At 42.7% G+C, this 23,991-nt stretch overlaps 1 protein-coding gene across 1 annotated transcript in view; it reads right to left on the reverse strand.

The window, feature by feature from the left end:
- Nucleotides 1–21,366: 21,366 nt before the first annotated feature.
- The window catches only part of LOC119967855 (probable G-protein coupled receptor 139), a 150,318-nt gene continuing 147,693 nt past the window's right edge, over nt 21,367–23,991 (reverse strand). Inside the window, exon 2 of the mRNA XM_038800900.1 lies at nt 21,367–22,833. Coding sequence (XP_038656828.1) covers nt 21,899–22,756 — 858 coding nt within the window. The 5' untranslated portion in view covers nt 22,757–22,833 and the 3' untranslated portion in view covers nt 21,367–21,898. The remainder of the gene's footprint in view (nt 22,834–23,991) is intronic.

A 23,991-nucleotide genomic window follows, 5' to 3' on the forward strand; every position in this document is an offset into this window, starting at 1 on the left:
TTCATTTTGTCTCAAGGCGCTTGCTCCCCAATGAACAGTAGGAAAAAAGAATAAAAAATGCAGGATGATTTATGAACAGTGGAAGAATTGTGACAACATTGTGTTTGCCCAATTGTAGCAGCCATCAAGAAGTTTTGCTCCATTTTCATGTTTAATCACTTCAAAATTGTAAAATATTTCCTGTTTGTTTACTTCTTCCCTGCAGGAGTGCTATAAATTAATAACTTTCAGAAATTACTGCAATTTTTACAGTTTCAAAAGCCCATTGCAGATGAATATTTTAATTTGCACTCTCAATGTCAGCAGAAGAAATCAACAATACTGGTGTTTAATCAAAATAATTGAAATCTTTTCTAAACTTGCAAACCTGCTTTCTGCATTGGTGCTGTGGCTTAGATTGTTAAAGTGCCTGTCGAGTAAACAGGAGATCCTGAGTTCAAAATTAGGAGCCTGTGAAGAAATGCTCCCAATTCAATTCAATGGATTTAAGGGGTGCTGGAATTGCGCCGCCCCGGTTGGCGTGCTCCCCGCGGCGATTTTCCGGCCTGTGATGGGCCGAAGTCCAGTCGCTGACAGGCCTCTCCCGCTGGCAGGAATCAAAACACCTCTGGTGCTGGCGGGTTTGGCGGCGCGGGGGGGCGTGGGGCTGCTTAACCCCAGGGGGTTCCCCCGCGGTGGCCTGGCCCGCGATTGGGGCCCACTGATCGCCCAAAGAGCCTGTGCCGTGGGGGCACTCTTTTTCTTCTGCCCCGCCGTGGCATTCACCGTGGTGGGGGCAGAAGAGACCCGCTCACTTGCGCATGCGCCGGTATTACATCAGCAGTCTCTGACGCACCGGCGCATGCGCAGATTTCTGCCAGCCGGCGAAGGCCTTTCGGCCCCTGCTGGCGGGGCACCAAAGGCCATTCGTGCCGTTCGGCGGAGCGTCAACCACTCCGGTGCGGGCCTAGCCCCTCAATGTGTGGGCTTGGCCCCTAAAGGTACGGAGAATCCACACGTATGGGGGGGCCCGACGCCGGAGTGGTTGATGCCACTCCTATACGCCGGGACCCCCCCCCCCCCCCCCGCCGTGTAGGGGAGAATCCAGGCCCTGTTAGGAAAGTCCAGTGAAGACTGGTGAAGTTGGTAGTAGAGGTAATCGAGAAACTATCTTGTCCAGGAATTCAGTTTATCTTGGGTTATGATATACCAGCCTTCCCATACCAGCCTCCCCGAACAGGCGCTGGAATGTGGCGACTAGGTGTGAATCTATAGGGGCTGGTTTAGCTCACTGGGCTAAATTGCTCGCTTTTAAAGCAGACCAAGCATGCCAGCAGGACGGTTCGATTCCCGTATGAGCCTCCCCGGACAGGCGCCGGAATGTGGTGACTAGGTGCTTTTCACAGTAACTTCATTGAAGCCTACTCGTGACAATAAGCAATTTTCATTTTTCATTTTCATATTGCTGGATCGCAGGTGGAAGTGATGCCTACTGTGGTATATAAGCCAGTGGAAAATCAAACAACTGAAGTGTTGAAGAACGAGTATCCTGGGATTTTTCCGGATTGTATAGTAACAAGGTTGCAAAGTCACAGTTTAGGACAAGAGGAGAAATCAGAGGATGAAGGTAAAGTTGAAGTGCCATTATCAGAATCGATTTTTGATCAGATGTTCAAATAAGAGCAAGAACAAGTGCAGGATGGGGCGGATGTTTTTTGTTCAGAAAAATTGGCCGAGTAACAACAGAAAGTTTTAGAAATAAAACGGATGTATTCGAATCGTATACGGAAGAGGAATCTGCGTGCATACCGGAATGTTATTAACGTAAAAATAATGTCTTAATGATAAAATAGAAATCTTCAGATATGCAGGTGGATGAAATGCGGGCCGAAGTTCTTCAAGTGCTATTGCCGGTAGGGTAGAGAAAGGAGATGTTGCGAGTAGCACTTGAGGTACCAGTGGGACGTCATTTGGGAGTAAGGAAAACTCAAGCTGAAATCCAAAAACATTTTTATTGGCCTGGACTACATACAGATGTAGTTAAATATTGTCGATCAAGTCACACATGTCAACTGATAGGGAAACCTCAAGCAGTGATAAAACCAGCGCCCCTAATACCCATTCCAGCATTTGAGGAACTTTTTACAAGGGTCTTAATTGATTGCATAGGACCGCTTCCTAATACAAAAAGTGGGAATCAATATCTTTTGACTATAATGGGTGTGTCTACTAGGTTTCCAGATGCCATTCCAGTACATAATAGCACAGCGAAATGGATTGCAGAGGAGTTACTTCATTTCTTTCATAGATATGGACTACCCACAGAAATACAATCGGATCAAGGATCGGATTTTACTTCAAAGTTATTCAAAGAAGTTATGGATAGCTTAGGAATAAATCAACTTAAATCAACTGTGTACCGTCCAGAATCACAGTGCGCATTAGAAAGGTGGCATCAGACACGAAGACAATGTTGAGGGCTTATTGTCAAGATTATCCAGAGGATTGGGATCAAGGAATTCCATTCATACTGTTTGCCATGAGGGATGCACCGAATGAGTCAACCAATTTCAGTCCTTTTGAACTAATTTTTGGTCATGAGGTAAGTGGACCACTTAAATTGATTCAGGGAAAATTGGTGAGTGAGACAACTGAACTTACATTATTGGATTACGTGTCAAATTTTAGGGCACGATTAAGTTGAACAGGTGAATTGGTGAGACAGCATTTTAAAAAATGCACAACATGTGATGAAACGGGTAGTGGACAAGAAATCCAAAGTTCGTAGTTTTTCCAGTGGAGGTCAAGTTTTAATATTGTTACCAGTGGTAGGTGAACCTTTAAAAGCAAGGTTTTGTGGATCTCATCAAATGGAAAGGAAATTAAATGAGGTGAACCATGTGGTAAAAACGGCAGATAGAAGGACAAATTACCGAGTGTGTCATGTAAATATGTTTAAAAGGTACTTTGAAAGGGAAGGAGAGCTAAAGCGTGAGATTTTAATGATTCTAACAAACTGACGAACCAAATCCAGATGTCTTTGATTTTGACATACCTCAAATTAAATTGGGAAACGAGGATGTTCTTAAAAATTGGGATAAATTGTTGATACTTTCATGGGATCAGCTCCACCTTGTACCAAACAATACCCCATTAGCAAAACGTCAATTCAAGGTATTCTACCTATAATAAAACAACTTGAAGAAAGGGATATTTTAGTGCGTATTCACAGTTCATCAAACAGCCCTGTATGGCCTGTGAAAAAGGCTAATGGTACATGGCGCCTTACTATTGACTACAGAAAGGCAAATCAATTCATTGTCAGAAAAGCTCCTTTAGTGGCAGATGCGTCTACAATTTTTAACTCTTTAACTCCTGACCTTCAATGGTTTTCAGTCATTGATATGGCAAATGGCTTCTGGTCAGTACCATTAGCTAAACAAGTACAACCATGGTTTGCTTTTACAGTCAATCAACAACAGTACACATGGACTAGACTGCCGCAAGGTTTTCACAATAGCCCAACTGTTTACCATATGGCTCTGCAGAATCACATCAGGCAACTGCCTGATCTGCCTTCAACCATTATTCAGTATGTAGATGATGTTCTGTTAGCCTCCATCAATAAAGATGACCATGAAAAGGACTTACGGGTGGTCTTGAACCACCTCAGTGCAAATGGTCACAAAGCTAGCTTTGCAAAAGCACAAATTACCCAGGAAGAAGTTGTTTACTTGGGACAGAAAATTTCCAAAGGCAAAAGGGAACTTACTCAGGACAGAACAGCTGCCATCAAAGCAGCTAAAGAACCCTCAACTGTACAGGAAGTCAGATCTTTCTTGGGACTCTGTAATTTTAACAGAAATTGGATTGATTCTTATACTCAGTTATGCCAGCCATTGAATGATCTTCTAAAAGGAAACAGAAAATCAAAAGATCAAGTTAAACTCAATTCTGAACAAAAACAATCATTTCTGAATTTGAAAAAGGTCCTGTGTTCAGCGCCAGCCTTAGGTATTCCAAACAACGGAAAACCTTTTACCATGTTTGTTCATGAAAGAGATGGTTACATGACTGCAGTACTAGCTCAAGAACATGGTGATCAGTTAAGACCAGTTGGGTACTATTCCCTTAAACTTGACAATGTGGCACTAGCATTTGGCAGTTGCTTACGAGCCATGGAAGCCACATGTCGAGCAGTAATGATTACATCTGGACTTGTTCTAGACCAAAAGTTAATCATTAAATGTCCACATTCAGTCCATTCTCTACTATCCATGAACAGAGTGTCACAAGTTGCATCAGCTAGATGGACTAGATGGACAGCAGTTTTGGAAGCTCCCAACCTATATTTTCACAAAGCCAGTCCTGTAAACCCATCGTCCTTGCTCCCGCTTCCCGAGGAACAAGGGGAGGGAGAGAGAGAAGTGCATGACTGTGTGAAAATAATAGAGGAAATGGAAGAAGTATGCTTAGTAGAAGAAGAGCCACTACACAACCCAGATTTAATCCTATTCACAGATGGTTCCTCTTTTATTGACAAGGGTATCAGGAAAGCTGGGTGGGCAGTCACAAGCCCATACGAAGTATTAGCTGAAGGAAGTTTGCCCCCAGCTACATCAGCACAGCAGGCCGAATTAAAGGCACTTACAGAAGCATGTCATGTGGCAACAGATAAAACTGCTAACATCTATACTGACTCCAGATATGGTTTTGGAGTAGCACATGATGTTGGCCAACTGTGGAGAAAAAGAGGATTTCTCACAACAGCAGGTACACCTATCCGAAATGGAAAGGAAGTACGAGATCTTCTAGAAGCTATGACCTTGCCCAAAGAAGTATCAGTTCTAAAATGTAAAGCCCATACTCATGAGGACACTATGGAAGCAAGAGGAAATGCTCTTGCAGACCAAGCAGCAAGGGAAGCTGCCTCCCTTTGTGTCTCTCATTGGCATCAGGAATCAAGTCACATTTACAAATTGGGAGTAACCACCTTATTACATGATTTACGTGAAATGCAGAATGATTGTACAAAGGAAGAAAAATGGAAATGGTTAGAATCAGGTATTCAACCGTATGATGATGAAATTTGGAGAGAAGTTCAAACTTGTAAACCAGCCGCACCGCAATCACTAATGCCCTTCTTAGCTCAACAAATTCATTCATGGGGACACATATCACCTCAACAAATGATGGATCGATTCCATAGAAGTTGGTGTGGTAAAGGATTCAAAAAACATGCACAATTGATAGTAAACCGATGTGTAACCTGTCAAAAGAATAACTTGGGTCCTATAACATCAATGCCTCAATTAAGAGCTCCTGCTCCTGCAGGTCCATTCCAGGACTTACAAGTAGATTACATCACTCTTCCTAAATGTCAACAGTACAATGACGTCCTTGTAATAGTGGATAAATTCTCCAGATGGGTGGAAGCTGCTCCAGCTAGAAGAGGGACAGCTGCCCATACAGCCAAAGTGCTATGCCAAGACTTTATTCCCAGATGGGGAGTACCAGCTAGCATTGACTCAGACAATGGAACCCACTTTACAGGAGCTGTTTGTAGGGAAGTCTGTAAACTACTAAACATTAACTGGAATTTACACTGTCCTTATCATCCACAATCATCAGGACAAGTGGAACGTATGAATCGAACTTTGAAAGAAAGACTGTCTAAATACAGCCAGGAAGGCATGAATTGGGTCCAAGCTTTGCCAATAGTATTATGCAGCATTAGAGCAACACCAAATAGAACAACAGGCCTGAGCCCTTTTGAAATCATCACAGGCAGACCAATGTCTCTGCCAGGAACTATTGACTTGAGGAAAGCAGACTGTCATTTAATGAGTGATGCTTTGCTGTCTTACTGTCAAAATCTAACAAATGCTGTTAGCTCTGCTTCTCAACAGGTGTTAGCTGCGTGGGGTGATCCTCCGGAGGGTGGACACGACCTGGTGCCCGGTGAAGAAGTGTACGTCAAAAAGCTGCAAAAGGAACCTTTGGGATCAAAGTGGGAAGGTCCTTTCGTAATCCTTCTTACCACCCAATCCGCTGTTAAGTTAAAAGGAAAGAAAAGTTGGATTCACGCATCGCACGTGAAGCGCGCGTACAAGTAAAATGTTTGCCGCAATTTTAATTTTCAGTTATTTGATTGACTTCGTGAATGTTGTATCAGAAATGAATAAGAACACATTCCTTTACACATCTAAGATATATTCTGAAAACTTTAACATTTCTAATTGTTGGGTATGCATTGCAACCCCTACTAACTCAGGGGAGGGTATTCCCTTTCTAACTATTCCCTTTAATGCTTCAGAAACAGCAGAATGGTACATCTATCAAAGCGTCCCTCGCTCTGTGGTGACCCGTTCTGGAGCATATACATGTGAAAATGGGAGGTACCAGGTTGACATCCAAAAATCTATTAACTTATGGAAATCTGCAGGCTATCCACTAAACACCTTTTCAGGATGGCACCAACTTCAATTTAACCCTGACAAAAAACCTCAACATCTTAACCTCCCAACTAATATTAAACAAAAAGGATCAATTTGCCTCATCAGTAAGGACCCTAAAGGGATACCAATGGGTAATAGTAATTGTACTAACTATGTAGATGTTAACACAGCTTTTAAATGTACTAACGACCGCTTAGAAAGAGTTATGCGGTCCTCAAGGATAACAGGCATACCTAACCTTAGAAATAATAAAACATTCGAAGACCAATGGCTCTTAGAATATATTTACTCATATTCTGCTTATAATGGAACTTATTTTATTTGTGATGATAAAGCATATCCCTGGCTCCCAAGATCCTGGTCAGGATCTTGCTATTTAGGATACATGGTACCTGCCATTCGTCATGTGACTAATCTCCTGCATATTTCAGAAATGACTGTTCAAAGAAAAAAACGTTCTATCACCTTTAGAGATGCAATTTTTGCTAGATTCATTCCTTTCTATTGGGAAGTAAGGATGGAGAATGAGTTAAATAAAATAACAACCATCATACAAAATGTGGCAGAATACACTGCCACGGCCTTAGACAAAATCTCTGACGAAATGCGAACAATTCGAACCGTGGTATTGCAAAATCGAATGGCACTTGACTATGTGCTAGCCAAAACCGGTGGCACGTGCGCCCTGATTGGTGCAGAATGTTGCACTTTCATTCCTGATAACTCTGAAGAAGTTAAAGATTTGGTATTACATATCCAAAAAGAAATCAAAAAACTTGATCCATCCCAAGTTGTCTCTCTCTGGGATAGAATTTGCGGGTGGTTTGGATACACAGGAATGTCCATAATGAGAATAATCCTATTCTCCTGTGCAGCTGGATTCATCATTTATATGACATACCAGTGTGCTACGTGCACCAAAGAACTATTCGCTAAACGCAGGGGGCCAACTGTCAGAATGATTCACACTAACCCTACTGCACCCCCAATTGATGAATTTGAGGTGAAATACTTTTGTTAAAATGTTAACCGTAATATCAATCAATTATTTGTATAATCTATTAATACTGAATCTGTAGCATCAAATTTGACTAATTCATTAATTGTTATTTTGTAATAATGATTCTTTAAGAATTTTAATGATTATTGTTGAAATACTTGTTGCAATACTAATTTTCCATTCTATTGTTTAAATCTGCAATGACAATATGAATGAATTATTCTTTGCGCTTTTACCTATCCTATCGCTTTAATGATATCTTTTATCTTATTCTGATATATCTCACTTGATCTTTCGATTTATCAAAGGGGCGACTGTAGAAGTCAGGTATTTTAAATACACTTAATATAGGTAAGAAGACTGTTTAAGACAGAAATATTAAATCCCAGTTTTAAAATGAAAGAAATATACAACTTCCAAACTCAGACATGTGTTTGGGAAAAACAGAACCACTGATAAAAACATCACATTTTTCCAAGGGCAAGGGCGGAATCCATAGCAACGAGGGATAAGGATGAAGGATTGTACGGTTCTCACGCCGCTCGAGATTAGGTTGAATCATATCCCATAAATTATACAAGCTAAAAAAAATATCTTGAACTATATTGCCTTGTTTTTAATAAATGGACAGTTAAAACATCGACTCAAATATAATATATATGTATATATTTGATTCCAACATTCTCAGTGAAACAATCTTATAAAAGACAGTTTGAGTTGTATGTTCTGAATTATGCCTAGCCTAGCATGATGAGATAACATGAGGTCTCCATGGTGGCAATAGGTAGGTCAGCATTAGACCAGTTTTTGCTGGTTTTGATAAAGCACAATATCCCATGAGAAACATACCAATAAGCAACAATTAGAAGTGGCGTTACATTGTCATGATGGACGGCTTTTTATCAAATCAAATGTGTTTTGAATATAGCTTAAACCAATTAGGATTATATTGGGGTGTGATCGGATCGCTTAAGACAGATATCAAAGAGTATATCCATGGATAATTTGGCCACCATTTTAAGACTAGAGACAGAAGACTAGAGGCAAGAAGACAGACAAGTCAGAAAGGCAAGAAGACAGACAAGTCAGAGAGACAAAGAGAACAAGACAGAAAGAGAGAGAGAGAGAGAGAGAATTAGAAAAGAGTTCTGTATTCCTATTTCATTTTCATACTTTGACTTCAGCCTCTGACTTTTAAAGTTGTGTTCAGGCTATTGTCTCAGAAGATAATTCCTGTGATTCTTTGAAGAAAATCAAATTGTCTACAAACTACCTTTTAAATCATTTTCAAGTTGTAACCAATGAACTTCAATAAAACAATTCTTATTTGCACCTGACAAGTTTTTAACTTGAATTTCTACTGAGTTTCAGCAATGTCTCACCAACAACCGGCAACCGTAAATTAAACAAAACTGGATTCAAATCCTAAGATACCTCAGGTACCTTCCAGATGAAAAACGGGCTGACCTGAAAGCGTTATTGATGTCACATGAACAAGTTTGCGGAAATACGTTGGAAGCACTAAAATGGCTATCCATGATGTAGATGTGGGAAATGCTGTTCCAATTAAACAACATCCATATGGACTTAACCATTTCAAACTGGGACAGGTTAACAAGGAAATTGAGAGTATGCTTACAATTGGCATAATTGAAGTGGGTTGTAGCCAATGGAGCTCACCCATAGTGATGGTACCTAAACTAGATGGTAACCAACGGTTGTGTGTGGACTATATAAAAGTTAATGCAGTTTCAAGAACGGACTCTTATCCAATCCCACGTTTTGAGGATTGCATTGAGAAAGTGGGACAATCAGCTTATATTTCCAAACTGGATTTGCTTAAAGGTTACTGGCAGGTGCCTTTATCCGAAAGGGCCAAGGGGATTGCAGCTTTTGTGACTCCAGATGATATATACCAATTCAAAGTTATGCCATTTTGCTTGAAAAATGCCCAGCCACATTTCAACGGTTAAATAACAGAGTTGTTTCAGTATTACCCAATTGTGTGGTGTAAAGCGACGATCTGGTAATTTTCAGCCAGACATGGAAAGAACATTTAAAATATCTGATGGAGCTATTTGATCGACTTCAGGAGGCGGGTTTGGAGATAAACCTCGCCGAAAGTCAATTTGGAAAAGCCCAAGTCACTTTCTTGGGCCATACAATCGGCCGGGTCGAATGGACCCACTGGATGTGAAAACAAAAGTTATTGGGGAGTTCTCAATACCATCGACACAAAGGGAAATAATGCGATTTCTTGGCATGAGTGGATTCTATTGGAAATTTGTGCCAAATTTTAGCAGTGTGGTTGCTCCACTGACCGACTTGCTAAAGAAGGGTAGCATATTTAAGTGGACAGCGGAGTGTCAACAGGCATTTGATTGCCTGAAGGCTCTATTAACCACTACTCCTGTGTTAGCCATCCCAAATTATACCAACCCATTCAAAGTGGCTGTTGATGCGAGTGATGTGGGCGGACGTGCAGTTGTATTGGTTATTTTTCAAATAAATTGAATTCTGACCAGAAAAAGTTTTCAACGATTGAGAAGGAGACTTTGAGTTTGGTGCTGGCTTTGCAACATTTTCACATTTATGTGACCAGCAATCCGTCTGACACAACTATATACACTGATCAAAATCCATTGATGTTTTTGGAGAGTTTTCGGAAAACAATGCAAGACTGTTTCGATGGAGTTTATTGTAACAGTCATTTCATTCAAAAATAATATGTAGCAGAACGAGAAAACGTGATAGCCAATGCTTTGCCACGAATGTTATGACAAGAAGCAGGTTCGGTGCAGGAAGAAGAACTAAAATGGACAAGGTTATTATTAAATGTTTGCGTGTTTTATTTTTTGAAAAAAAACGTATATTCATTGTCAATGTTACTTAAAGGATAGTGAAAAGGTGAAAAAAGAAACCATCTTGAAGTTGATGGTTTATTTTCTTTCTAGGGGGAGGTGTCATGTGAGAGAACCTTTAAGGTCTGGGTGCTTATGAAATTGCTGTAGTGGATGTACCTTTAAGAAATGGGTGTTTATCGAATAGCTGCAGTGATGTCATAGAATGTGTGGAGCTCGGCTGTCTGTCTGCTTGTCCTTTCGCTTTGGACTGTCTGCTACAGGGTGTGTTTAATTTGGTTTCGAGAGCTGGATAGCTACAGGAAAAGCAAGCAGCTGCGCAAGACTCTCTCTGGAATCTAAAGACTTTCTCCAGATCATATGTGTGATTTTATATCTAGCATCGATTATTGTCACAAGTAGGCTTCAAATGAAGTTACTATGAAAAGCCCCTAGTTGCCACAGTCCGGCGTCTGCTCAGAGAGGCCGGTATGGTAATTCAATGTGATAACTGCTGTCAGTAGAGAATTCCACCCTGATCTCTGTGTTAAAAAGGTATTTTGTCTTCTGGATGTTGCAGGGAAAGGTTAAGGGTTACTTATAGAATTTTATATCTGTGGGATGATTGGTGTTGATAGTTGTTCAAATGTTTACTGTGGGTTTATAAAGTGTTCACTGATTTCATAAATAAACAGTGTTTTAATTTAAAAGTTCTTTAACTCTGTTGCACCACCCCTCTGAAGTAGGCCCGTGTGCTCCCCATAACCACAATCTATTGAATGTGGTGGGTCAGGTGGGTCCTCACCATCTCCGAAGAAGTAAACACATCATCCCACGCCCCCACCCCCGACCCGCCACAACCACCAGCCGAGAGACCATCTCCGAGAAGTATTCGGTTGGCATCGAGCCCTCCACTCTCTCCAGCAGTCCGGCCATCCTGAGGTTCTATCGCCTCGACCTGTTGTTCTGATCTTCCACTGTTGCCCTCAGGCCCTTGTTACTCTCCAGCACAAACAGCAACTGTTCTTCCAACGAGGCAAACCACCCCTCATGCTACGACACAGGCTCCTCCAGGCCCTTCAACACCTTACCTTGCTCTTTAACAGCCTCCGATGTCTTACCCAGCTGCTCCTCAATTGGGCCCAATTTCTCCTTGAAAGCGGCTTTAAAAGATACCTTCATCTCTTTACCTTGAAGCTCAAACTGTCTGTCCACCTGATTCCCAAATTCCTCCAGTTCCTGTACCATTACTGCAGCTAGCTCCACTGCAATGTTATGGAATGCGTTAAGAAGCATTCCAATTAGATGTCTCGTTGATGCTAAGTATCCAATAATTGACACTGATTATGTAAAGGGGTTGCTGGTGGCGCTTGTGACATGTGATGTGGTGATAGAGTTTTGTATAGAGTGCTTTCAAGGAAAATAAAGGTATTCGTGAAAAGGAGCAGAACTCTTGACTCTTTACTCAACAGCAACCAGAAGCTAACATGTAATGGCCGCAGATACCTCCAGCACCTTTTCCCAATCAGATACCTTTGTTCGAGTACCAGCCATCGTTTCCTTCCCAGTGGGGTCTTTCGTAGTAATGTTCCCGACATCAGCCAAGTGGGCGTGGGCACAGAAGTCCCGAAAGACGGGCAAAAGGGATCAGGAAAGAAAGACCCTGGCAGGTGCAACCTTTACGTAGAACATACAGTGCAAAAGGAGGCCATTCGGCCCATCGAATCTGCACCAACCCACTTAACCCCTCACTTCCACTCTATCCCCATAACCCACTTAACCCCTCACTTCCACTCTATCCCCATAACCCAATACCCCTCCTAACCGTTTTGGACAATAAGGGCAATTTATCATGGCCAATCCACCTAACCTGCACATCTTTGGACTGTGGGAGGAAACCGGAGATCCCGGAGGAAACCCACGCAAACATGGGGAGAACGTGCAGACTCCGCACAGACAGTGACCCAGCGGGGAATCGAACATGGGAACTGGTGCTGTGAAGCCACAGTGCTAGACACTGTGCTACCGTGCAGCCGTCGTGCCTTTCATGCGACTTGCTCTCACATGACGTCACCTGAAGTCCAATCTATCCAGATTTGAGCAGTTTTATCAAATATTCATTTTAAATTCAAGTTAACAACTACCTCAGATTTTCTATTCCCGCCCAAAGAGAATAGAAATTCATATATCAGGCAATATTTCATCAAATATTATTCTCTGTTGTGGATGACAAAGAGTTTGAGAAGGATTTACCATAACTTTCTTGATTGTGGTTGTGTTTCCTCACCATCTTCTCAACTTACCATTCAATGAACAAAGAACGAAGGAAAGTACATTGCGCCAACATGCCATTCATCCTTCGAAGCCTGTGCCAGCAATGTTACCCTTCTAACCTAGAACCGTCTCAACATCTATGGTCCATATCACTCTGTTCCCATCTATTCATGTATTTTTCAAGACGGTCCTGAAAGGTCCCTATCAACAACGTCAGGGGTCTTGAGGGGTCATCCCAAGGAGGAGAAAACATGTTCAGGGGAGAACATGGCAACCATGGCAGACAAGAGAAGTCGAGGACAGCATAAAAGCAAAGGAAAAAGCATACAATGTGGCGAGGCTTTGTGGTAAACCAGAGAATTGGGATACCTTTAAAAACAAGCAGAGGACAACTCAGAAAGCAATAAGGCGGGGTGGGGGAGAGAAGATAGAATATGAGTGTAATCTTCCTAGTATTATAAACAAAGATTGCAAGAGTTTTTTTTATCGAAGAGTAGAAGGTAAGTGAAAGGAAAGTCTGGACCACTGACAAATGAGGCTGGAGAGGTAGGAATAGGGAACAAAGGAACAGCAGAAGAACTGAATAGGCACTCTGAGTCAGTCTTAACAGCTGAAGACACCAGTGGCATATCTGAACTTCAAATGAGTCAGTGGAAGAGTTGAGTAAAGCGGCATCACTTCGGAGAAAGTCCTCGGGATACTGAAAGGTGTGAGGTTGCATAAATCACCGCAGGGCTCTGGAGGCCATGGCTGAGGAGATTACTGAGACATTGCTGGTGGTCTTCTAGGAATCACCGGATGCAGGAAGGCATCCAAATGAATATGGCTAATGTAACACCCCATTTAAAAACAGAGGCAGTAGAGAGGTAATTATAGACCATTTAGCCTGACTTCGGTTGTTTTAGGATTTTGAAGTCTATTATTAAAGTTGCGGTTGCGGATTACTTAGAAGTTCATGGTAAAATAGGACTCAGTCAGCATGGCTTCGTCAAAGGAAGGTCATGCCTGACAATTCTATTAGATTTTTTAAGGAGGCAACGAGGAAGTTGGACAAAGGAGAACCAGTGGATGTTATCTATTTGGACTTCCAGAAGGCCTTTGACAAGGGGCCATACAAGAGGCTGCTACATAAGAAAAGAGCCCATGGTGTTAGGTGGAAGGTACGGGCATGGATAACAGATTTGCTGATTGACAGAACACAGAGACTTGGGATGAAGGGGTCCGTTTCAGGATGGCAGCCAGTGAATAGTTGTGTTCCGCAGGGGTCAGTGTTGAGACCACAGGTTATCAGGAGATATATGAATGATCTGGAAGAAGGAACTGAGGGTATTGTTGGAAAGTTTGAAGATGATTCAAAGATATGTCGAGGGACAGGTTGTTGATGAAGCAGAGCTTTTGTATTCTTCCGTACAATTGACTACCCCCCCCCCCCCCCACCCCCCCACACCCACCCACACACACACACACCACCGCTATTTAGTTTAAAGCCTTATGTACAACCCGAGTTATATGATTTGCCAGGAATCTTCAGAAGGACGTGTACAAGTCTGGGGACTGGGCAATGAGTGGAAGAGTGAATACAATATAGAAATGTGTGATGTGCACATTGTTCAGAACAATAGAAGCATTGACTGTTTTCTAAATGGCTTCTGCAATCAGAAGCACACTGGGACTTGGGCGTCCTAGTTCAGAATTCTCTTAAGATTGACATGCAGGTTCAGATGGCAGTTAGGAAGGCAAATGCAATGTTAGCCTTCATGCCACTCGGGCTAGAATACAAGAGCAGTGATGTTCTATTGAGGCTATTTAGCCCTGGTCAGACCCTAACTGGAGTACTGTCAACAGTTTCTGACCCGTATCTAAGGCTGTGCTGGCCTTGGAGAGGGTCCGGATGAGGTTCACAAGAATGATCCCCGGAATGAAGGACTTGTTATATGAGGAGCAGTTGTGGATTCCGGGTCAGTACTCGATGCAGTTTGGAAGGATGAGGGGCGATCTCATTGAAACTTACAGAAGACTGGGAGGCCGAGATAGAGTGAAGGTATTGAGAGTTCACAACTCTATTAAAAGGCCTCACAGCTTCAGAGACCCCAGTTCAATTCTGGCCTCTGCTGAGTGCCTGCTTTGAGTTTGCTCTTTCGCCTCGTGTCTGCGTGGGCTTCCTCAGGGTGCTCCGGTTTCCTCCCACGGCCCAAAGATGTGCAGGTTAGATGGATTGGCAATGACAAATTATCACCGTGTCCAAAAGAATAGGTGGCTTAAAAGGATAGCGTAGAGGCGTGGGCTTGAGTAGGGTGCTCTAACGAAGGGCCAGTGCAGCCTCGATGGGCCAGTTGGCATCCTTCTGCACTGTATGGATTCTATGGATTTATGACTGGCGGGACAGGCTCGATGGGCTGAATGGCTTAATTCTGCTTGCACGTCTTTTGGTCTTATGGCCTAAGATAGCATATTCAGGTGATTTAGTATTCCTCGCCTGGACACACTTCAACAGACGGATGGAGGTCAAGGCGGTAAAAGCCGACACATCATAATGGAGAAAGAAAGCCTATCCAGACAAAGTAATATAAGCAAGAGTTAACACAGTTGCAATGTTTTTGTAGCTGTCAGAAATCAGGGGGAAATGCCACACAGGTGGCTAAATAGGAAGGTTTTGGCTGGTGGAGGATATTTTTGGGTGTAGTCAGATATCCCCAATGGGGGTCAGCCAACATAATCACACAGATGGATCTGCACAGCAAACATCCTAGCAGTGGGACATATAAGTCAAGGGCAGATTAGGGACTTGCAGATTTCAAAGATGCTGAGGAGATAAAAGGCCAAAGCGCAAATGCCCACAGTATGAGAAGTAATGTTGAATATTTTGTTGTTTTCTTGGGAGTGAAAGTAAATAGACATAGGCACTGCATTACTGAAGGACGATCACCTCCCAGCGGGAAGTGGTTCTCAAACCTTTGAAAGAGGAATGAATGCCTTGGAAGTTAGTAAACGTACCCATTGTTTCAACGGTGTGTCCAAAGTATGATTTATTTCGAGCAATTTGTGAATGCTGAGGTTTCTCCAGCTGAAAGTAGTTTCTGCTTTTTTCCCAGCAGTGCCATAAAGTCTTGGGCATATTTGTGATGAGTGTTGGCAGCTTCCTCTTGAGTGTACTGGCGAGTTCGAATCATAGAATCTACGACATGGATCCAGGCCCTTCGGCCGAAACTGGTCCATGACAATCAAAACGTCCATCTAAGCGACATTTGGCCCGGAGCCCTCTTAACCTTTCCTATCCACGTATCTGACCAAATGCCTTTTAATAGATTCATAGAACCTACGGCACGGAGACATGCCCTCCAAAACATTATTATCATTAGGATCCGAACACAGACTAAGGTGGAGAGAGAGAAAACAAGAGAAAGGGATAAAATAGCAAGAGGAGAGAGATAAATATAAGGGAGCGATGTAGCGGTGAGTGACTGAGAGGTGTGGAGTGATAAATATAGCTATAGACGTTATTGGGAGAAGGGGAAGAAATGTGAGAAGAGAGAGTTGCGAGACAGAGACAAAAGAGCGCCCGCAGGGCAGAGGATAAAGCTGAGTGAATTTGGAAAGGATAGGGAGCAGTGCAGGATGATGGAGTGGGGGGGGGGGGGGGGGGGGGTGCGGGGGGGATGGAAGAGGTGGGAATTCGTCAGCAATGAGTAAACGAGAAATACAGTCAATAGAAAAGGTAGAACTGAACAGGGACGGATACAAATTGAAAGGAAAAATGTGATCGAGGCAGATTGAGAGAGGAGTCAGAGGAGAGAAAGAGAGGGAGTAAACAGGGAGGGGAGGAGAGAAATGAAGGGGGAGAAAACAGAACAGAGAACTAGAGAAAGAGAATCGAGATATGGGCAGACGGACAGAGGTGAAGAATCAGAGAAAAGAAAGATATACGAGAAAGAGAAAGAGAGAAAATGTGTTTTAAAAAGCAGGCGGTGAAACCTGAAGGTAAGACGAGTGGAAATGTGGCTGCATGGAAAACAGATGGAAAGAATCATGTGGAATGTGAGACACAAAATGGACAGGTGAGAAAGAGATAGTGGGATAATGATAGCGGGAGAATGAACGCGTCAGAGAGATACACAAGTGTCAGAGATAATGGGAGACAGGAAGAGAGAGAGAGATAAGAGGTACAGACGGTTTCAGTTGAAAACAGCGAATATTGATTGGACTAATTTCTTGCAGTAAAACATTTTAAGACTCCTCAGGAAATTTATAAACAGTATAATCTTTATACCGATTGTAAGGACGTGTTATGGTGGAGAGAAGGATGTTATGATGCTCACTATATGACAGCAAGGAAGAGGTTGAGGTTGTTGCAGATGGAATCCCAGGGCTTGTTTGTCAAACTGCTGCAGGAATGCCCTCCAATGGTGGAGCGATTAGTGATGAAGATATGGGGAGGCATAATGGCGATGCACAGATATCCTGGATGGTTGTCAGGACTCGGAAGGGTACAGAGAGTGTGAGAGTTGTGGTGAGCAGCGGAGGTTAGAAAGATACAGAAAGAGTGGAGAGGCTAGAGGAGGCCTACAGATAAAGGAAGATTTGAAGGGGTTGCAGGAGGTTATGCAGATTCAGGGAGAGTGGTAGGGCCTTGACGAGTTTACAGATACAGGGAGAGTTGGATGAGTTGGAAGATATCACAGAGATAGAAGTGGTTGGGACGACGCTAAAAATAAGATAGGATATTTAGGGATCCAGCAGTTTGCTGAGACGAGGAAATTGTCGGGAATGCAGTCGGTTACAAAGGAATGGAGTGTTATAGCATCAGGAGGAGATGGCAAATAAATGTAGGATTATAGGTGCTGGACGGTGTTGCGGAGGTAGGCAGGGCTGTGTGGACTAGAGGAGCTAATACAACTTGTTAGTATTATATGGTCTGGAAGACCTTCCAACGCCATTCATTTCTGTAGGACTCCGGAACGTGAAAGAGATAGGGAGGATTTACGCACAGCGTATTTGGAACTGTATTCCAGGGGGGAGGCATGGGGACGGTGCGCAGCCAACAACAAAGGCTGAGGGAAACCATTACCTCTCATTGCCCATCACTCGCAGCCCCGGATCTCTCACCTCCCACTTGGACTGCGGACCTTACCACGCAGCCAGGTTCTGCCGCTGATAAAGGGAGGGAGGCGGCGTTAGAAGGTGGGCAGCAAAGAGTTTCGAGATTTACAGGGGGCAAAGCTTTGATTCTAGTTTCTTGAGCATTGGTGACGGAGTGCCATGAGAAAACTGCGCAACCAATCAGTATTATCTTCTCTTTCTGTACAAATTGTTGTTGTGTCCTTACAGGTATTCTTGTGAAAGGTGCTGATGACAAAAAACTTCCGCTGTCTTGATTTGTTTAGTAATACTCCAGATCTACCCCAGCACTAACAAATCAATTGACTAATTCAGTCCATAGATCGGGGACTCAGAAAAATAACTCTCACCAGGGAAGTGGAATTGAGAACATTGTTGTGTCTGCGGGCAGACACATCCTGGGACCCAAATGCACCACATACGAAATGATGGAGAGAAGTGACCAGTGAGATAGTTGATGCATTGCTGTTAATTTTACAAAATCCCTTAAATTAGGGAAAGTTTCCATTAGATTGGAAGATAACAAATATAACGCCTCTATTCAGAAATGTCGGGAGACAGAAGACAGGAAACTGCAGATCAGGTAACTCAAAAGAAATCAGAGGGAACAGATTATAAACTATTGTTTAATATGTTATCGCATGGCACCTAGAAATAATCGAGACAGTCAGGCACCATCAGTACGGTTTTGTGAAAGAGAAATCGCATTTAAACAGCTTATTGCTTCTTTCATGGAACAATGTGCTGTGGATAGAGAGGAACTGTACTGCACTGAGATTCTTGGAAGGAATTTGATGAGGTGTTCTTTAAAGGTTATTGTGGAAAATAGAAACTCATGACGAAGTAACCTTTCATCGTGGATAGAAGATTGATTCCCCAACAGGAAATAGAGATTTTACATAAATGGATCATTTTCTGGTTGGCAGAATGTGACGGGTAATGTGCACAGGGATCAGTGCTGGTAATTTTTAGAGTTTCTTTTAACGGACTTGGATGAACGGACTGAAGGTACTTTTGTGAAGTTAGCTAACCACAGAAATGTAGGTAAGGAAGTAATTTCAGAAGAGGACATAAGGAGGCTGCAGACAGTCATGGTTGGGTAAAGTGAGTGGGCAAAGATCTGGCAGATGGGTGCAATGTGGAAGAAAAACAGTTTTCCATTTTTGAAGACAAATAAAAATTAAGCTAATCATCTAATTGGTCAGAGATTGCAGAACACTGAGATGCAGAGGGAGCTGGGTGTCCTAGTGCATGAATCACAAAAGGTTAGTATATGTGTACAGGAAGTTATGAGGAATGTAACAAAATGCGATTGCCTGTTGGGAGGCAGCTGTTTCCAAAAGCCAGGATGTAATACTCCACTTGCGGAAAGCATCGGTGAGACTGACTTTGGAGTGCACGGTATATGGCTCCGTATTTCAGGAAAAATGAAAATTCATTAGATGCAGTTCAGGGAAGCTTTACTGGACTAATAACAGGAATGAGTGGGTGTCTGATGAGGAAAGCTTTGAGTTGTTAGGTTTCTACCCATTAGAGTTTAGAAGAGTAAGAGCCGCCTTGATCAAATCTTTTTAAGATCCAGAGGGTTGTTGACCGTGTAGATATACAGAGGACGTTTCCTCTTGTCAGAGAATTTGGATCTCGGGTTACTGTTTAAATCTAAGGTGGAGCTCATTTGGATTTGAGTCTTTCAACTCTCATCCTCTAAAGGCAATAGAGGTGGTCTTTGAGTGTTTTTAAGGCTGAGCTGGATACATCCTTGATTTTCAAGGGGAATGTCAAGAATGTCAAGGAAGAAATAGCGAGGCATCTGGATAGAAATTGTCCCATTGGGCAGACGCAGCATGGGTTCGTAAAAGGCAGGTCATGCCTAACTAATTTAGTGGAATTTTTTGAGGACATTACCAGTGCAGTAGATAACGGGGAGCCGATGGATGTGGTATATCTGGATTTCCAGAAAGCCTTTGACAAGGTGCCACACAAAAGGTTGCTGCATAAGATAAAGATGCATGGCATTAAGGGTAAAGTAGTTGCATGGATAGAGGATTGGTTAATTAATAGAAAGCAAAGAGTTGGGATAAATGGGTGTTTCTCTGGTTGGCAATCAGTAGCTAGTGGTGTCCCTCAGGGATCCGTGTTGGGCCCACAATTGTTCACAATTTACATAGATGATTTGGAGTTGGGGACCAAGGGCAATGTGTCCAAGTTTGCAGATGACACTAAGATGAGTGGTAAAGCGAAAAGTGCAGAGGATACTGGAAGTCTGCAGAGGGATTTGGATAGGTTAAGTGAATGGGCTCGGGTCTGGAAGATGGAATACAATGTTGACAAATGTGAGGTTATCCATTTTGGTAGGAATAACAGCAAACGGGATTATTATTTAAACAATAAAATATTAAAGCATGCCGCTGTTCAGAGAGACTTGGGTGTGCTAGTGCATGAGTCACAGAAGGTTGGTTTACAAGTGCAACAGGTGATTAAGAAGGCAAATGGAATTTTGTCCTTCATTGCTAGAGGGATGGAGTTTTAGACTAGGGAGGTTATGTTGCAATTGTATAAGGTGTTAGTGCGGCCACACCTGGAGTATTGTGTTCAGTTTTGGTCTCCTTACTTGAGAAAGGACGTACTGGCGCTGGAGGGTGTGCAGAGGAGATTCACTAGGTTAATCCCAGAGCTGAAGGGATTGGATTATGAGGAGAGGTTGAGTAGACTGGGACTGTACTCGTTGGAATTTAGAAGGATGAGGGGGGATCTTATAGAAACATTTAAAATTATGAAGGGAATAGATAGGATAGATGCGGGCAGGTTGTTTCCACTGGCGAGTGACAGCAGAACTAGGGGACATAGCCTCAAAATAAGGGGAAGTAGATTTAGGACTGAGTTTAGGAGGAACTTCTTCACCCAAAGGGTTGTGAATCTATGGAATTCCTTGCCCAGTGAAGCAGTTGAGGCTCCTTCATGACATGTTTTTAAGGTAAAGATAGGTAGTTTTTTGAAGAATAAAGGGATTAAGGGTTATGGTGTTCGGGCCGGAAAGTGGAGCTGAGTCCACAAAAGATCAGCCATGATCTAATTGAATGGCGGAGCAGGCTCGAGGGGCCAGATGGCCTACTCCTGCTCCTAGTTCTTATGTTCTTATGTAGGGTCAGGTTCAAATCAGTTGATCCATGATTCACTGGAAGGATAGAACAGTCCGACTCACTTATTTTATAATTGGCCTCTAGTTCCAGATTCTCCCACAAGAGGAAACATCCTTTCCAAATCCACCCAGTAAATACCCCTCAGGATCTTAAAATATTCCATCAAGTCGTCCTTCAGTCTTTTAAACTCTACTGGATGCAAACCTAACTTCGCCCAGTTTTCCTCATCAAACAATTCGCCCAGTCCTGTTATTCTGCCAGTGAAATGTCTCCAAACTGTTTCTGATGCATTTGCATCGTTCCTCAGATAATGAGACCAATGCCATCCAGCCCAGAGGTGGTCTCATCGATGTCCTGCATGACTGGGAGGGACAGGCAGAGGGAGGGAGAGAGGGAGGGAGAAATGGACGGAGGGACAGACGGAGGGTGGAATGGGCAGAAAGAGGGAGGGGCGGAAGGATGAATAGATGGACGGACAGACGGGTGGGCAGAAGGACGGAGACAAAATATTAAAGTAGTATTTTGCCCAAGCAAGCTTTATTCAGTTTCACACTTTTGTCTTTGTACGAACGATTTTTCTTGTATGTTGAGAAGGTATCAGGAGATGGGAATGGAGCCAGAGGAGGAGTTGGGAAGACCGTGTTCACTGTTTTACCTCCTGTCCGTTTGGGGAGTTTTCTGATTATCCTCCTGGCCCCATTATGTACACTATCCCAACGATCATCTCTCATCCTTTGTTTCTGCTTCCTCGCCCCCCTGGATACTCCTGTTACCTTATAACCGCGAATCCACATATCATCTGTCGCCATCGTCCCTCTGCCCTCTGCTGTCTGTGACTCCGCTGCAGGGTTACCGCAGGTGATCTGAAATCTTCCTTTGTGTTTGGACCACTGCTCAACACTGTGTCAGATCACTTTGGCTCCTTTATTTCAGGTCCCCTGAGTGTCTGACTTCCTCCGGACTCACTGCTGCTCGGTGTTTGACATACCTGCTGCTAATCTTTTTCTGATCCTCTGTCACTCTGTTCCTCTTCCCCTGAACACACTTTGATGTTTTTAAACCTACTGACCTTTTCTTTTAGTCCTTCTGCAGTCACCTCTTGCTCCACAACTCTGGATCTTTGAGCTGCTTTCCATTTTTGTCTTTATTAATTAATTTAATAATTGATGCAAACGGATATTTCACCGCCTTCTTCAAATACTCTCTGAATTTGGACTGAGTTGTCACATAAATAAATGTGTTTGTGCAGCAACTTAAATTCCGCAGCATATAAGCGATGTTCTCAAAGGTATAAAAATCATCGTCATCTAATCCGCTTGCTGCATTAAAAATATATAAAATGTACACCAACCACAGGAGTATGAAGCTGCCGGATATGCTGAAGATTAAAACAATAGACTTCTTTCTGCTCTCCATCTCTGGGTCATGGTGATTCTCTGTCTTGCTCTGACCCCTCAGTGTTTTACGGACTCGACTGGCCACCAAAATGTGATTGACTGTCAAAGCATTAAGCAACAGAATTAACCCGAATGGTATCAATGGGGTTAGTATCTTCTCAAACTTGCGGAAACCAATCCATCTCGGGTCAGTAAAATAGCTTGGTTTGTTAGAACAGTAGAATGGTACATTGTAGACGATAAACGTGGGCTTAAATCTGAAATAGATGGGAATATTTTTTAAACAGAGCAAAATGCCGGTTGTTGCCAGTATCACCGCCGCTGTTCTCTTGCTGCAATATTTCGATTTCAGCTTCAGCCAGCAAATGGCGACAAATCGATCAAAAGTGAATGCGACGGTAAACCAAACAGAACAGTCTATGGTCGCACGGTTCAGGACATGGATAACACTGCACACAGGGGTGATTCTGAGGAGACTTATTGGAAAATAATAACTATTGATTCGGTTGAAAATAACATCAGTGATAATGACCAGTAGATCCGCCATCGCCATTGCCACCAAGTATCGAGTGGTGCAGGTGGAGAGGCCAATATTTCCATGGGACAGGATCACGATTGCGACTCCGTTAACTGTATGGAAAGGCAAGCAAATTTCATGACAAAAAAATCATTTTCTGAGTATACACAGCGTGGAATTTGATATTCAATAATGGTGAGTTATAAATATCAGAGGTTAACAAATTTCAACCATGATTTCAGCTGGCATTCAAATTCACCTTTAAATCCCTCCCTCGAATCGGACACCAACCCCCAGATCAGTGGCAGTTCATCAGAGAGATGACATTCATCTCGGATCATTGAGAGTGATAGTGGTACGTGGTAACAGATGCATTAGTTATTACACTTCGTAAGAAGTACGCCTGCAAACCTATCGCTGTAAATGTAAATGTTTTCAAAGCACTGGAGTTCATTGCTGCTGGTTCACAAGAAGACAGACTGAATTATTTTTACGGACCTGCAATTGAAGCCACTCAACGTGCTCCCCATCACAATACAAATTGTTGAGAATGTGACACACGTACACATCATCTGTCTGAACAAAATAACAGAACGATGAGGCGAGAATTAACGGGAAATATGCGCCTTGCAGAGAGAAGACTGATGTGAGAGCTAATGGTGGTCTTTACAATTCCAAAGAGGTTTGAGAATGGAAATATGGAGAGGTTACCTGAGACTGTGCGCATGTGTCCAATTCTGAATTACAGAAATATGAGGCTAAAATCCACATAAATCCACAAAATTGATCAAGAGAGAATGTTTTACTCCGAAAGTGGTGAGAATGTGGATATGCTACTGATTAGGGTAGTTGGGATGAAAAACATTTCAGAAGAAGCAAAGTTTTTACTTGTGTGAGAATGGAATGGAGGTCAGAGGAGCTCGGATCGATCCTGAAGACACATTGAAACCATTTCCGGACGTATTTCCCTGCTGTGAAACCTGTAACTTGAGTTTTAATTAATTATAGTTATCAGTGTATGTTTGTGATATTCTGATTGATTATTTATAAAAAGACTGCACATAACCCAATGCGCTCAACACTACCTTTCGGAACGACATCGATCAGGACCAGAAAGTGCTGTAATTAACTCTACTTGGAGTAAGTGCAAGACGGTGTCAAACTCTGAATACAATTGTACAATGTCAGATATCCAGTGAAACGCATATCATTGTTTTCATGTGCTGAGTCCAAGTTAGTAATCTGGGTGAAATTTTAGATTGATAAACACT

Source organism: Scyliorhinus canicula, chromosome 6 (genome assembly GCF_902713615.1).
Source record: "Scyliorhinus canicula chromosome 6, sScyCan1.1, whole genome shotgun sequence".
Taxonomy (NCBI): domain Eukaryota; kingdom Metazoa; phylum Chordata; class Chondrichthyes; order Carcharhiniformes; family Scyliorhinidae; genus Scyliorhinus; species Scyliorhinus canicula.